Here is a 15,000-nt window from a genome sequence, read left to right as displayed (position 1 = left end):
TTCTAACCCTTCTCCTCTCTTCCTTCCTCCTCTTCCCCTTCTTTCTCCTCCTCCTCATGTCCCTCATCCTCCACCTCCTTTCCCTTCTTCCCCTTTCTCCACCTCCTCCTCTTTCCTTTTCCTCCTCCTTCCTCCACCTCCTCCTTTTCCCTTCTTCCCCTTCTTCCTCCACCTCATTTCTCCTCTTCCCCTTCGTCCTCCACCTTCCTCCTTTTCCCTTCCTCCTCCACCTTACCTCTCTTCCCCTCTTCCTCCATCATCTTCCCCCTCTTCCCCTTCCTCCATCATCTTCCCCTTCTTCCCCTTCCTCCATCATCTTCCCCCTCTTCCCCTTCCTCCATCATCTTCCCCCTCTTCCCCTTCCTCCATCATCTTCCCCCTCTTCCCCCTCTTCCCCTTCTTTATCACCTATTTCATCCTCCTCCCCTTCTTCCTCCATCATCTTTCCCCTCTTTCCCTTCTTCCTCCACCTCCTTACTCCTCACCCCCATCTTCCTCCACCTACTTGCAATCTTCCCTTTCCTCCTCCATCAGTTTATCCCGCTTCCTCTTCTTCCTCCACCTTAACCATCATCCCTCCTCCTCCTCCTCCCTGCATTCCTCCACCTTCACCACCATCACTCCGCAAGGTAAACACATAAGGTTCAAGTGACCTGATCAATACGTAGTCAGGTCACCCTTAGCGACCTTGTCTTAGAGAACTCGGGTGATGACAGTAGTAGTGGTAGTGGTTGTAGAGGTAGTAGTGATGGTGGTAGTAGTAGTAGTAGTAGTAATAGTAATAATGGTTGTGATGGTGGTAGTATTTCTTCTATTGGTAGCATTATTATTTCTTTCATTATCATCGTCGTCATCACCATTTTATAAGCACCAGCAAACAGGAGTCAGTCAGCCATCCTTTTTAACAACAACTAACAACACAGAATAATACTCCTTTTTTTTTTTTTTTTTTACTCCTTCCTTTTATCCACGTTCATCTTTTCCTCCCGCACATGATCCATTTGTGCGAGGATCCGGGTTGGGGATTGGAGGGAAGGACAACCGTGACATAACACACACGGCACGCAGCATTGCCAAGGTGTGCTCCGGATGCTACACCCTCCCATTGCAAGCCTGGGCCATTATTCTCAAACATTTCGTGCTCCAGATGCCACACCCTCCCATTGCAAGCCTGGGCCCATATTCTCAAACATTTCGAGGCTTGCACATCTACCCACCCACCCACCCACACACACACATTTGATAAGGCTTTCGTTGAGGTTGTGCGGGTATATCCAAAGGTAGTTTTATAAGTTTAGTGCGAGTTTGACAAGGCCTCTGCATCATGAACGTGAAAAATATACATGAGGACCCGACTAATCTCTTTCGTCGCCTTTGAAAATATTTGTTGTGAGATGAAAGTGTCTGAGAGTAAGAGCTCTGTACTGCCTGCCCTTTGGAACCCCTCCCCCTCCACCCCCCCTTACGTTACACCCTCAAGGCACGCTCCTAAAGGCTCTTGCTTGACGTATACTTTCTCCCCGTGAAGGATGGAGGCGCGGAGAGGCGGGTAATGCGCGAGATGACCCGGCCGTAATGTGGGAGAATGGCTGTGGCCGTGTGTGTGTGTGTGTGTGTGTGTGTGTGTGTGTGTGTGTGTGTGTGTGTGTGTGTGTCGTCCGCCCGTGAGTTTCTCCTGCTGCTGCTGACGTGTTAAAAGGTGTTACGTGTGTGTGTGCGTGCGTGTGTGTGTGTGTGTGTGTGTGTGTGTGTGTGCTCCCCCGAGTTTTCCCTAAGCACAAGGCCGAGGGGGTTGTGTGGTCCCTTCCGTTGTTCTTGCCTCACCGTCAACAAGGTTACCGTGATTCCAATATTCTGCAAACCCCGTCCGCTTTTATCTCGTCCGTGTGGTAACTCAAAACGACGTGTCAGGTTACCCTTTCAACCAGCGGACGAGGGCTCAAGTGTGAGGGAACAAGACGAAAACCAGCCAAAACGTTTTCACATCCATTCGTTCAGCAGCAGCAGAGGAAAGAGAGCGGCTCGTCGACAGTCGACTAGACATGCTATCGAGTCAGTGGGTCTTACGACATCACAGAAGTAAGGTGTGTTGCGCGGCGCTCCGTGAACCACCTGTTAATACCTACGTGGCAAGGACTCCTGAGCGGAACTATTTAATCAAAACCAATTAACACTTCTTACCCGCCCTCGCACCTGCCTGGACGTAATAAGGGTTACTGAATTACCGTGGGATTAAGTAGAGTGCAGTAATTGTTATTGTTTTATTGAGTGCGCGAAGTGACCATATTGAAGTGCGGTGGTCACGACTGAAAGACTGAAGTGATGACATGACATTGAAAAAGGGTTGAGGAAATGTGTGAAGTGATGGCCGAGACACCGAATGCGATGGACGACTCGCTTGACTTGAGTGAGTAAAGTAAATGTATGTGTGTTTGTGTGTGTGTGTGTGTGTGTGTGTGTGTGTGTGTGTGTGTGTGTGTGTGTGTGTGTGTGTGTGTGTGTGTGTGTGCGTGTGCTTGGTAATTATTGTCTCATAATCTTGTGAATCTTATCTGGTGTCCTATATCAATCTCTCTCTCTCTCTCTCTCTCTCTCTCTCTCTCTCTCTCTCTCTCTCTCTCTCTCTCTCTCTCTCTCTCTCTCTCTCTCTCTGTTGACATTGGTTTTTAATAATAATCAATTGTTTGAACTTTTACTTGGTATTTCTTGCTGCATGTGAACAGTAACTGATAATGACGCTGTTGTATAATAGTAATAATGATAATAATAATAATAATAATAATAATAATAATAATAATAATAATAATAATAATAATAATAATAATAACAAAAATTAAGGTAATTTTCCAAAACCACATTAATGCGGCGATTCCTTTCTGAGAGATCAGCGTCATAAGCAATTAAGGATCGGGTAAATAGTTTCCAAGTCCCCAACAAAAAAGTCCCGATCCCAACCGAGGCTCGCAAGATTCCTGTAATGAGTTCTGGGATTCCCGGAGAAGGAGGAGGAGGAGGAGGAGAAGGAGGAGAAGGAAGAGGAGAAGGCTGCAGGGATTAAGGCGAGGAGGGGATGGAGAAGTGAGGCAACAAACGATGGAAGAAATAGGAAAAAAAGTCACACAGATTGGAAAGTTGAGATTTCTGAAGAAGTAAAGAGAAAAATATATATAATTGACACGAAGGAAGATTTTTATAGATGAGTGAATGTGTTGAGGGACGAAGGAAGAGGAGGAGAAGGCTGCTAGGTGTAGAGGCAAACAAAGGATAGAAAAAAAAATAGGAAAAAAGTCACACAGATTCGAAGGTTGAGATTTCTGAAGTTAAGAAAAAAAATATATAGATGACACAAAGGGAAGATTTTTATAGATGAGTGAATGTGTTGATGGAAGAAGGAAGAGGAGGAGGAGGAGGCTGCTAGTTGAAGAGACAAACAAAGGATTGACGAAGTAGGAAAAAAAATTCACTCAGATTCGAAGGTTGAAATTTCTGAAGTTGAAGAAAAAATACACACGACACAAAAGGAAGATTTTCATAGATGGATAAATGGGTGGATGGAATTAGGAGGAGGAGGAAGAGGTTATTGGGTTCAGTAATGGGGTTGGGGTGGAGAAGTGGTGCAACAAACGATAGAAAAAAAAGTAGGAAAAAAAATAGCCACAGATTCGAAGGTTGTCTGGAGGTGAGAAAGAATATATAATCGGGACAAAGGAAGATTTTTATAGATGGATGAGCGGGTGAATGGAAGGAAGGATAAGACAAGGGTTCATGATCGATTACTGGCGAGATAAAAACTCCATACGTGCTGGGAATGGGGTTGGATCGGATGGGCGGGCTCGTGAAGGGAATCATATACGAAAAAGGTGGTTTGGAAGGGCTGGGAGACGAGGGATGAAGGGAGGGAGGGAGGGAGGGTTAAAAAAGGGGGGAAAGAGGGGGGGAGAGTGAAGGGGAGTGGAAGAGGGGAGGAAAGGATAGATAGAAGAGTGGAGATGGAAGAGGGGAGGAAAGGATAGATAGGTTAAGAAGGTTTTTGTGGCCTTTTTTGTTGTTGCTTTTAAAAGAAGTGCTGTATGTTGCATGGTGACGAGGGTGTTTTTTTTTCTTCCTTTTCCTCCTCTTCCTCCGCCTCCTTCGCCTCCTCCTCCTTCGCCTCCTCTTTCTCCGCCTCTCTTCTTTTTCTTTTCTTTTTTTCTCCCGGTAATGGTAATGACAGTAATTTGATCCTTAGAAAAAACACAAAGGAAGTGTCAAATTTTCCACGATCTGCCCACGTGTGTGTGTGTGTGTGTGTGTGTGTGTGTGTAATAATATTAATGTAATAACACGCTAGAACAATAGGTGGCAGTGTTTGGTAACTTTATTAATACAAGCTTAAAATTTCGTCACACACACACACACACACACACACACACACACGCACACGCACATACACAGGTATACACTTTCATGATCAATTGACACACACCTGAAAATGAAAACCTCCACGGCGTTCATGTTGTCATAGAAACACACACACACACACACACACACACACACACACACACACACACACATACACAATGGCCTTACAAGCAGAAGCCCCTCAGAGTACACTTTTCTTTCCTTCAATCGTTCCCTTCGTTGTCTTCCTTCCTTCCTTCCTTCCTTCCTTTCCACACGTTCCTTCTTTCCCACTTTTCCTTTCCCCCAATTCCTTTATTTCCCCTTCTTTTCTATCCCTCTTTCCTCTTCTCCTTTCCTCCCGTCCTTCCTATCCATTCCTCCCCTACATTCTTCTCTTGTTCCATCTTCCTTCCCTCCCACTTCCTTCCTTCCTTCTTTCCTTCCTTCCCTTCGTTGTTCCTTTCATGTGTCCTCCGGTGTTCTCTTCTTTCCTCCCTTCTTTCCTTATGTTTCTCCAGCCTGTTTTTTCCTAATTTCTTCTCATCCCTTATCCCTCCTCCTCTTCCTCCTAGTATACGCCTCTCTCCTCTCTCATCTTCTTCCCTTCCCTTCTTCCTTTTCACTATCTTTTCTTCCCTCCTATCTTTCCACTTCCTCTCCTTTTCTTTTCCACTTCCTTTCTAGTCCTCCTTCCTTTCCATTTCCTTTCCACCCCTCCTTTCTTCCTTCTCTCATCTCCTCTTTCCTTCCCATCTTCTTCCCACACCTTCCTTCCTTCCTTCCTTCTCACCGCCTTTCCACTCTCCTCCGCCCTTCCTTACCACTTCCTTTCCATCAATTCGTTCTTCTTTTCCTCTCCCCCTTCCTTCCTTTCCCCTTCTTTTCTATCCCCCTTTCCTTTCCTCCCTATCCACTTCCTCCCCTATTTCCTTCCCTCTCTTATTTCATACTTCCTTCCCTCCCACTTTTTCTTCTTCCCCCTCCCTCCTTCTCTCTCTTCCTCCCTCCCTCCTTCTCTCTCTCCCTCCCTCCCTCCCTTCTAAGTCTTCTTGGCTTCCTTTCTGAGATGTTTTGGAAACCTTGCAGGTATTAAGATTCTCTCTCTCTCTCTCTCTCTCTCTCTCTCTCTCTCTCTCTCTCTCTCTCTCTCTCTCTCTCTCTCTCTCTCTCTCTCTCTCTCTCTCTCGTGCATGCGTGCGTGCGTGTGCGTGCTTGTGCTTTCTTGCCATGTTCCGGGTCACGTGTTTGGCAGGTTGTTGTTGTTGTTGTTGGTGGTGGTGTCATTGCTACTACTACAACGATGAGTAATGACTGGGACTAAAACAATTACTACTACTACTACTACTACTACTACTACTACTACTACTTGTACTACTTTTACTACTACTACTACTACTACTACTACTACTTTTACTACTACTACTACTACTTTTACTACTACTACTACTACTTTTACTACTACTACTACTTTTACTACTACTACTACTACTACTACTACTTTTACTACTACTACTACTACTACTACTACTACTACTACTACTACTACTACTACTACTATTACTACTACAGGCCTCCATCTATTAGAGTTGCTCATACCCTTTCACAAAGCAATTCATACAACCATCTTTATTTAATATTACAAACTTTACTAAACATTTTATTTCTTGTGGTTGATACGACTATCAACCACCGTCGCCTCAAGTCCAGGTCAGCAATGCAGGTGGTTTTGGGTGCAGGTGACCTGGTTCCTCGGCTGACCTCAGGAGGACCACACTGCTTCTTGGCTGTTGTTTCTTATCCGCCAGTGTTTCGGCGAGTCTTGCATCCTCCTGCCGTCGTGAATACTACCGGGGTGAAGGAGCCCTGGTCCACATTCTGTATTCTTTCGGTCAGGTCTCTCTGTGGCAATGGGCCATGGGATCAAAGATCCTTATATCAAAGTATGCCCTTTGTCCACGAGTCCAAATGCAGACTTCTTTCAGCATCTGAGCTGTTACGTCTCTTACTTCATCATGTCTCATGCAGACGAAACCTCCTCTCTTGCATGTCATGGCATGATTTTGGTTGAAGGGTGAGCCACAGTTACAATCCACTGGCCAGCCATACCTGAGCATCAGTAAATTCTTTTTGTTTAAGTTGAAGCCTTTTGCCTGATAGGTAGTGATCTGTCCTCCTCCTTGTGTCTTCTGGGAGTTCTCTCATCAGGTCACTCAGAGTGTCTCTCTGTTTTCCTTCTCTGTTTATGGAATTTCATTCTTAGTGACCTAATATCTTGAGTTGTCTTCACCCTTTCATTTTGATTGGTAATATATCCGGTCAAGGAGGCTGTGATTCGGATTGAGTTCCAATTCAGACTCAGCCAGATTGCAGGTTGGTGATGCCATTCTTGGCTGATAGCATCTTCCAACATCAGGAACTGTCCTCATGAGGTAGTTCCATTTATGCTTGACACCGTACGTAAATGCTGCGTAGGCTGCCTGCGGTTCTGTTTTGGCGATCTCGCTCAGTCTCTACTACTACTACTTTTACTACTACTACTACTACTACTACTACTACTACTACTACTACTACTTTTACTACTACTACTACTACTTTTACTACTACTACTACTACTACTACTACTACTTTTACTACTACTACTACTACTTTTACTACTACTACTTTTACTACTACTACTTCTACTACTACTACTACTACTACTGCTACTACTACTGCTACTCCCATCACATTATCACCTCTTCCTCCCCTCCACAAATAGAACACACTCTCTCTCTCTCTCTCTCTCTCTCTCTCTCTCTCTCTCTCTCTCTCTCTCTCTCTCTCTCTCTCTCTCTCTCTCTCTCTCTCTCTCTCTCTCTCTCTCTCTCTCTCTCTCTCTCTCTCTCTCTCTCGCTATACTCACGTTGACTTACCTACCACAATTGCGCAAGGGCTGATTTTGGTGGTAGTAGTAGTAGTAGTAGTAGTAGTAGTAGTAGTAGTAGTAGTAGTAGTAGTAGTAGTTACAGTAGCAGCAGCAACACCAGGTACACTACAAATACCTGTGGCTAGCGAATTAAGGCTAGCCCGTAAGAGAAGACGTTCGTGGCTGATGCTGAGGAGGAGGAGGAGGAGGAGGAGACGGAGAATGTCGAGAGGGAGAAGGGTTGTGGTGAGAGCATGGAGGTAGAAAGGGTGAGAGGAAGGAAGGAGGGAAGGTAGTAGTAGAGAAGGTTGTGATGGTAAAAAATGGGAATAGATATAAAAGAGGAAATGGGAGATGTCGTGTAGATCATGTAGATAGGAGGAAGAGGGGTGATTACAGGGATGGAGAAATGGGTTACGGTGTTTGAAGGGAGGGAGGGATGCTGCAGGATGGGAGGGGGAGTGTTGTTATGGATGGGGAGGAAAGTGAGAGAGGGATGGGGAGGAGGATTGAACTTGCTTTAGAGAATGATGAAGGGATTCTTGGGGAGGAAGTGGAGGGAGAGAAGGATGCTGAAGGAAGGGAGGGGATTTGATCTGGAGAATGAGAAAGGGAGTGTTGTCATGGGTGGGGAGGAGAGAGAGAGAGAGGGATGGGGAGGAGGTTTTAATTTGCTTTAGAGAATGAAGAAGAGATTGTTGGGAGGAAGAGGAGGAAGGAGAGAAGAGAAGGATGCTACGGGGGAAGGGAATTAATTTAGAGAATGTGGAAGAGCTTATAGCCGTTGACGAGGAAGGAAGAGAGGGAGAGAGGGATGCTGCGGAGGAGGCGACTTGTTTTAGGGAATGAGGAAGAGATTGTGGGGGAGGGAGAGGGAGAGGGAGAGGGAGAGGGATGCTGCGTGGAGAATGGAAGATGATTGTTAAGTCATAGCTATTTACCGCTAGTCGGGGAAGTATCAAGGCGAGCGTGTGATGACCCTTTGTCCTTCTCTCTCTCTCTCTCTCTCTCTCTCTCTCTCTCTCTCTCTCTCTCTCTCTCTCTCTCTCTCTCTCTCTCTCTCTCTCTCTCTCTCTCTCTCTCTCTCTCTCTCTCTCTCCTACATTCACTTTCACTGATTTTACTACTGCTTCTTGTGTTATATTACCGTCTCCGCTTCCTCCTCCTCCTCCTCCTCCTCCTCCTCCTCCTCCTCCTCCTCCTCCTCCTCCTCCTCCTCCCCTCTCCTCTCCTCTTCCTTCTACTACTACTACTACTACTACTACTACTACTACTACTACCACTACTACTACTACTACTACTACTACTACTACCACCACCTCGATATTATGAAAGTTAGTGTGTTCGTAAGTTGCAGCAGAACATGTTTTTGTCTTACAGAGAGAGAGAGAGAGAGAGAGAGAGAGAGAGAGAGAACAAGGATGCGTTCCATTGAGAGATAAGAAGTCACTTTAAGAACTGAATTAGGCAGTTACACACACACACACACACACACACACACACACACACACACACACACACACACACACACACACACACACACACACACACATTTTCTCTTTATAATCTTAACCCCCCCAAAAAAAAACTGCTTATTCCTGCATTCAATTAACTCTCGTATTAAAGAAAAGGTGAGAATAAACTTAACGTACTCAATGAAAACGGGGAGCCGGAACGAGCGCGAGGGAAAGGAACAACGGAGCATAACCATTAATTAAGTGAAGCGCTGTTAATTCCACTCGTCTCCAATCACGGTCAAAAACTTTACTCGTCGCACAAAAAGTAGAGCAAGGGCAAAAAATAGAAAGGTGAGGTGAATGGAGTCGCCAGAGATTCATTATGGGGATGAAAATGGGCCGATGAAAATGTGTCGAAAAAAAACGTGCCAGAAAGTCGAGAAAACTTTTGGGGGAAACTTAATCAGATCAGGCCGCCCCTCGTGTCCCGTACTGCCCCTGTCCTGCCCCCATTAGTCTGCAGAGTCCAACTACCAGCAGCTTAGTATAGTAGGTCACAGTGGTGCAAACCGTTGTGGGTATTGACAGCGTTCTCACATTTTACTTGGAGGGAGAGCAAGGTAAATCATACAGAATTACTACTAGCAGAGTTTGGGCGAAATGCAAGAGGCAGAATATGTAATTTGGATGATAAAAATACTAAGCATTGGATTAAGTCGGATTATAGAAGGCGGAATAATGAACAAGAAGATTACCGAGAACAAAACATGACTAAAGAACTGAAGTTTAATATATTGAAGAGAAGGAATGGATAGAGTGATCAAAGCAAGATATGTTGAGAAAAAGGAATGGAGGAGGAAATTAGAAGGCGAAATAATAAACAAGAAGACTACCGAGAACAAAACATGATTAAAGAACTGAAGTTTAAAATATTGAAGAGAAGGTAATATATAGAGTGATAGAACCAGGATATATTGAGAAAAACGGATGGAGGAGGAAAATAGAAGACGAAATAATGGATAAGAAGATTAACGAAAAGGAAATATGATTGAAGAACCGAGGTATATAACGGTAAAGAGAGGATAGTGGATAACGAAATAACACCAGAATATATGGAGAAGACAAGTGTACCAGATATATAAAGGTAAAATTGAGGACATAAACTAAGCTGCGTATGGCTTCTGCTCTTAGTCTCATTGTCCCTTGAACCACAGTGATGTACCAAATTTCAGGGCATCATAACAAACCAAAAATACACAAATATGAAGCTAAAGAGAAAAGAACCGAAGACCTAGCGTATTTGAAAGCAGGAAGACTGAATACTTAGAAAATATATTATCTTAGAAACAATCCCCCTCGCATCGCATCATAACAAACCAATAATACACTAATATGAAGCTAAAGAGAAAAACCGAAGACCTAGCGTATTTGTAAGCAGGAAGACGGAATACTTAGAAAATTTTAGATTATCTTAGAAACAATCCCCCTCGCATGACTGACTCGGCCTTATATGACGAACCAGGAAGCCCAGTGCCAGGCGATCTAAGGAGCAGGTAGAGAAGCTTGAACCTAAGTAGCACAGACAGCCACGTGGCCAGCTAAGAGGGATTACGTAAGTGGCGCACGGAAAGCTTATATTAACGACGCAACACGGGGAGACTAACGAGTAGAAACAACAAAACACTGAGGCGAAAAGAAAAAAACGAAGAGCAAAACAATAACTCCAATATTCAGTGTTTGTTTTCCTTTTCAGAAGACAAATTTCGTTCATGAATGGGCTTATGGGGCGGTGAAGTAGTGGTATTAAGTTGCTGGTAATAGGTAGCGAAATGAACGTGAAAATAAGTAGCTTCAGTACCTTTCTAGCGCTCCGTTTTTCCTCTCCTTCCTTCTTCTCCTCCTTCCTCGAATAATAACTGTACGTGGAGAAAGTTTGATACTAAAGGGTTCGGGGATGTGGTATTATTGCTTTGTTACTCACAGGAGCGAAGCGGACAGAGTAATAACTTTAAAAAAATATTATATCTTTACGTATAGAAATTCTGCTCGAGGATTCAGGGGTTCAGGGTGCGATGATGTGGTTTTACTGTGTTATTTTAGGTAGCAAAACGAAAAGAAAAATAATTACCAAACGGGAGTATAGCCAGGGGACGTGTTGCTTCACCCCCAGGTAACCTCCACGCCTTGCGCAACCCGCCCGTAGCACAAAATCCAGGGAACAGGTATTTGCTACAGGTACTTTCCCCCCGTCCCTGATGATTATTTTTCCCTGACCGAAGGACGAGGCTACCTGCCGCTGCCCGCCTGCTTTTTGTGCTCCCGTCATGTAATTGGTGCAGTGTGGCAGGTGGATCGTTTTTGTGTGTGTCCCTTTAGCTCCTCTACCTGGCTGTGTGTACACGTGTCTTGTGAAGAAAAGTATCCACTCGGAAAAATTGAGTTGGTGTTTTTCTTTCATCTGATGAGGCTTTGTGTGTCTGATAATGGGCGAGTTTCATTCTCTCTCTCTCTCTCTCTCTCTCTCTCTCTCTCTCTCTCTCTCTCTCTCTCTCTCTCTCTCTCTCTCTCTCTCTCTCTCTCTCTCTCTCTCTCTCTCTCTCTCTCTCTCTCTCTCCCCCTGGAACATCTTTTTTTTCTTATTTTTGTTACTTTTACGGCAGTTTACTTCTACTTAACATCAGCACACGTTTCAGCATTACTTTATTCGCTTGCATACACATTTCCCGCGGGAGGCATTAAGGCTTGCATTTCATCTACATTACTGATCGCCTTTTCAACCACCACTAAGCTTAATGCGATTTTTGAGATAACTCGCACATGTGTATTTATTCTTCATTCCCGTTTGCATGGCGCGAGGTGCACGACCCTTCCGTGCGTCTATCTAATAATTCCAGCCTATGTATATACACGGCTCTTTTTCTGTCTCGTTTTCCGTCTCGTTTTCTGCTATCGCCCTCGGTGCCTCGTGGAAGTCATCAGGCTCATCACCGTCACATGCCCCTCTCGTGACTCGCTTACAGGCTGCAGCACGCGGCCCTCCTGTGCCCCTCCTCCTTCCCGACGACGCGGCGAACGTAGCAACACTGCCCGCCGCTGCTGTATGTTTGTTGTTGGCGACTTCAAACTTGACTGGAGAATTCGCTGGAGATTTGATTGGAGATTTGAGTAGATGCCTGATTGGATGCTTGATTGGATATACTTGACTGGAAACTTGATTTGAAACGACTTGGAACTTGACTTGAAACTTGGCTTGAAACTTGGCTTGAAACTCTGACTGGAAACCTAACTTCGAACCTGAAACTGCTTTCGACACAACCTTCACCTGGAAAACTGTACTATAAGATGAGGAATGCATACAGAAACCTCCAAAACGTGCACGCTTGCGTAATGTGTCGACTTAAATCATCAACCAGCCAGCACTAACACAGCCTCTGCCTCGGAAGCTGTACAGTAAGGTCGGGGATAACAAACCTTCAAGAGTGTAGACCAGTGTTATTGTGGTGACCTAGATCATCAACCAGCCAGCACCAACACAGCCTCTACCATGGAAGCTGTACAGTAAAAAGGTCAGGAACATAACACGGATAGGTACATAACACGCTCGCAAACGTGTACACCTGTAATGCCACGTTGCAGGGAGCGGAAGTCACAAAGAGATACAAGCCTTTTCTATTCCACAGGCAGGAGATCAAACACTGAATTTGCATCCCGTTTCAGGTTTAGTTCGCCTCGCAAACACGGCGCCACATTAACATATATACACATGCTGCTCTCGTTCCCGGAAAACAGTGAGAGAATTGGAAGTGAAGTAGGCGGTGATAAACGGGCGTGGGACAACAATGAATGTACAATGAATGATAACTGAGTGCGTGCATATATGAATGAGTCCTTTGATAGTCGCTCCGCTCTGCTGATAATGGAGCGGCAACAATAGTAGAAATAATAATGAAGTGAGGCGTACTTACTTCCAGGAATAATACAGTATACTACATATTGTATTGTAGTAGTACTCTCTTGATCCTGCTTACTTATAGGACAACAAGTGAAGAGATTTATGCGATTTTTTTTAGGTTCGGTAGATAGGGTTCGATTCTAATGTATTTGTAAAGGTATAAATTTGCATATTTTGCGGTCCATCTGCAGAAGCCATGTTTTTTAAGATAGTTAAATATTCGGGCTTGTTGTCTGTGTTTGTCTCTACTGCTTTGCCTGTCTGGATCTGTTTATCTGTCTGTGTCTTTGTCACTCTGTTCTTACGATGTCTTCATGACGGGCCTGATTTTCATGATTTTCATTTTCTTATTTTTTTTGTAGATTTTCATAGATTATGAATGACATATTTAGAAAAAAAATAGGGTTTCCTTGAATAAATTTCTTAAATATACGTATTTTTTTTCTGTTTTAGTAAAAATAAGCAATTGAAGATATCTTTCATCACATTTGCAAACAACTTACGACAAAGAAATCGGAGGAATAATATAAATAGGATTGAGTGGTTTTCGTAAACACAGTAATGTCATTAATAGTAACGTGCCACTCGCCCTGATGGAGAGAAGTGTACAATCAGTGTATCCACCAAGATAGCACCTCTATAAAACACTTGCCTGCGCCACAGCGGGCAGGAGCCCCACCAACTCAAAAATTTTTACGGGCGCCATAGATAAAAATAACGGTCATTTATACGGTTTAAAACTTGGAAACTACAAATTAAGAGATGTCGAGAGAAAGCTAAGAAGCGCGCAAGGAGGAACGGATAAAATAATGCAAGGTATTTAACATGGATAGACGACGACGACGAGTGAATTAAGTCTGATGACGAATAAAAGATAAGATTGACAACTAAGGAAACAGAATGACACCCTAGAAATTGTAGGAGTCAGGGGAGGTAGAGAACCAGGTAGGGCGATGAGAGAGCATTTGCCGGAGCAGGATGGAGTACTCTAATATCAGACAGGGAGAAGTAGAGAACGTTGTAGATTCCCTTTGTTCTGTAGATGACTGGTAATGGCTGAAGATGCAGGAAGAGTGTAGGATTTGAAGGGAACAACTGAAGGAGGTAGGGGAAGGAGAAGAAAGGAAAGGAAGAGAAATGAAGAGAGCGTTCACAACACGGAGATTGTCGACGGTTCAGCGGTCAAAGAGAGGGGAGAGAGCGAGAGGAGGAGAAAGAGAAGGAAACTATAAAGATGAGAAAGGAGAGAGGGAAGGAAGGAAGGAGCTCATGGTTATCCTCTCTCGTATATATGCAGGTGGCGGAGTCAGGCAAAGGACGGAATATATACAGTGGAGAAGGAAAATATGAAAATGCCGCGTCATAAAATAAAATAAAAGTGTGGCTGTTTAGGCCAGAGAGAGAGAGAGAGAGAGAGAGAGAGAGAGAGATGATTAGTCCGGTAGAAAAGTGTTCTTTGTATTTATGATAACACTGATAAGCGATGTACCCCAGCAGGAGAGATTAAGATTAGAGAGAGCCAGTGCCTGGTGGGGATTTAAAAGGAATAGCTTGCCACGTAACATTGCGCCTCCACGTCGTTGTTTTTCCTTTAAGAGTTCACGTATTGCATTCAGTAAGCCATGCGGGTGACTCCATCGTCTGCTCCCCTAGGCAATACTCGTGTAGATCCAACCAGATCCTAAAGTCTTCCAAATATGTCGAGGCCGGTCTGGCGTTGGCTCCCTCGTGTCCTTTCCTCCCCTCTGCTCTGCCACACAGTCCCAACACCTATCTCTTCCTCTCATATGTAAGCTATAGGTAACATATGAGAGGAGAAAATGGGTGTTGTTACTGTGTGGCAGAGCAGAGGGGAGAAATGGACCTGCGGGAGCCAACGCCAAAACGGACTCGACAATTTGGTTTCACTATAAAGAAGCTTGTGAAAAGATCCTAAACACTGACGGTAGCTAAGCCTGTAACAAGTAATGGTGAGGTAGATATAAACATTAAAGAAGAAAAGGACTTAACTTGGAGCCAGATTGAAGAAGTTTAAAGAGGAAATCAGAGTGAAAATATACCCTGAACAGTGACGGTAATAGCTAAGCCTGTAACAAGAAGTGGTGAGATAGATTTAAGTAGAAGAATGTTATGAAGAAAGAAACTCAACTTGTAACCAGATTGAAGAAGATTAAGCAACAGAAAAACGAGAGTGAAAATATTCTAAACCCTACCGGTAGCTAAGCCCACGACAAGTAATGGGAAGGTAGATGTGAATGTAATGAAGAGAAACTCAACTTGTAACCAGATTGAAGAAGATGAAA

General features: G+C 44.2%; 1 protein-coding gene across 3 annotated transcripts in view; it reads left to right on the top strand.

Moving 5' to 3' along the window:
* The window catches only part of LOC126998362 (protein quick-to-court-like), a 103,776-nt gene that overhangs the window by 12,104 nt on the left and 76,672 nt on the right, over positions 1–15,000 (top strand). The window contains exon 1 of one of the 3 annotated variants that reach the window (XM_050859887.1): positions 2,045–2,407. The exons of the other annotated variants lie outside the window; for them this stretch is intronic. Coding sequence (XP_050715844.1) covers positions 2,353–2,407 — 55 coding nt within the window. The 5' untranslated portion in view covers positions 2,045–2,352. Of the gene's footprint in view, positions 1–2,044; positions 2,408–15,000 lie in introns of those variants that run through there. 3 annotated transcript variants of the gene reach the window in all.

This window comes from Eriocheir sinensis, chromosome 14 (assembly GCF_024679095.1).
Source record: "Eriocheir sinensis breed Jianghai 21 chromosome 14, ASM2467909v1, whole genome shotgun sequence".
Lineage (NCBI taxonomy): Eukaryota > Metazoa > Arthropoda > Malacostraca > Decapoda > Varunidae > Eriocheir > Eriocheir sinensis.
The sequence above is the reverse complement of the archived record's forward strand: the minus strand, read 5'-3'. Positions and strand labels throughout refer to the sequence as shown.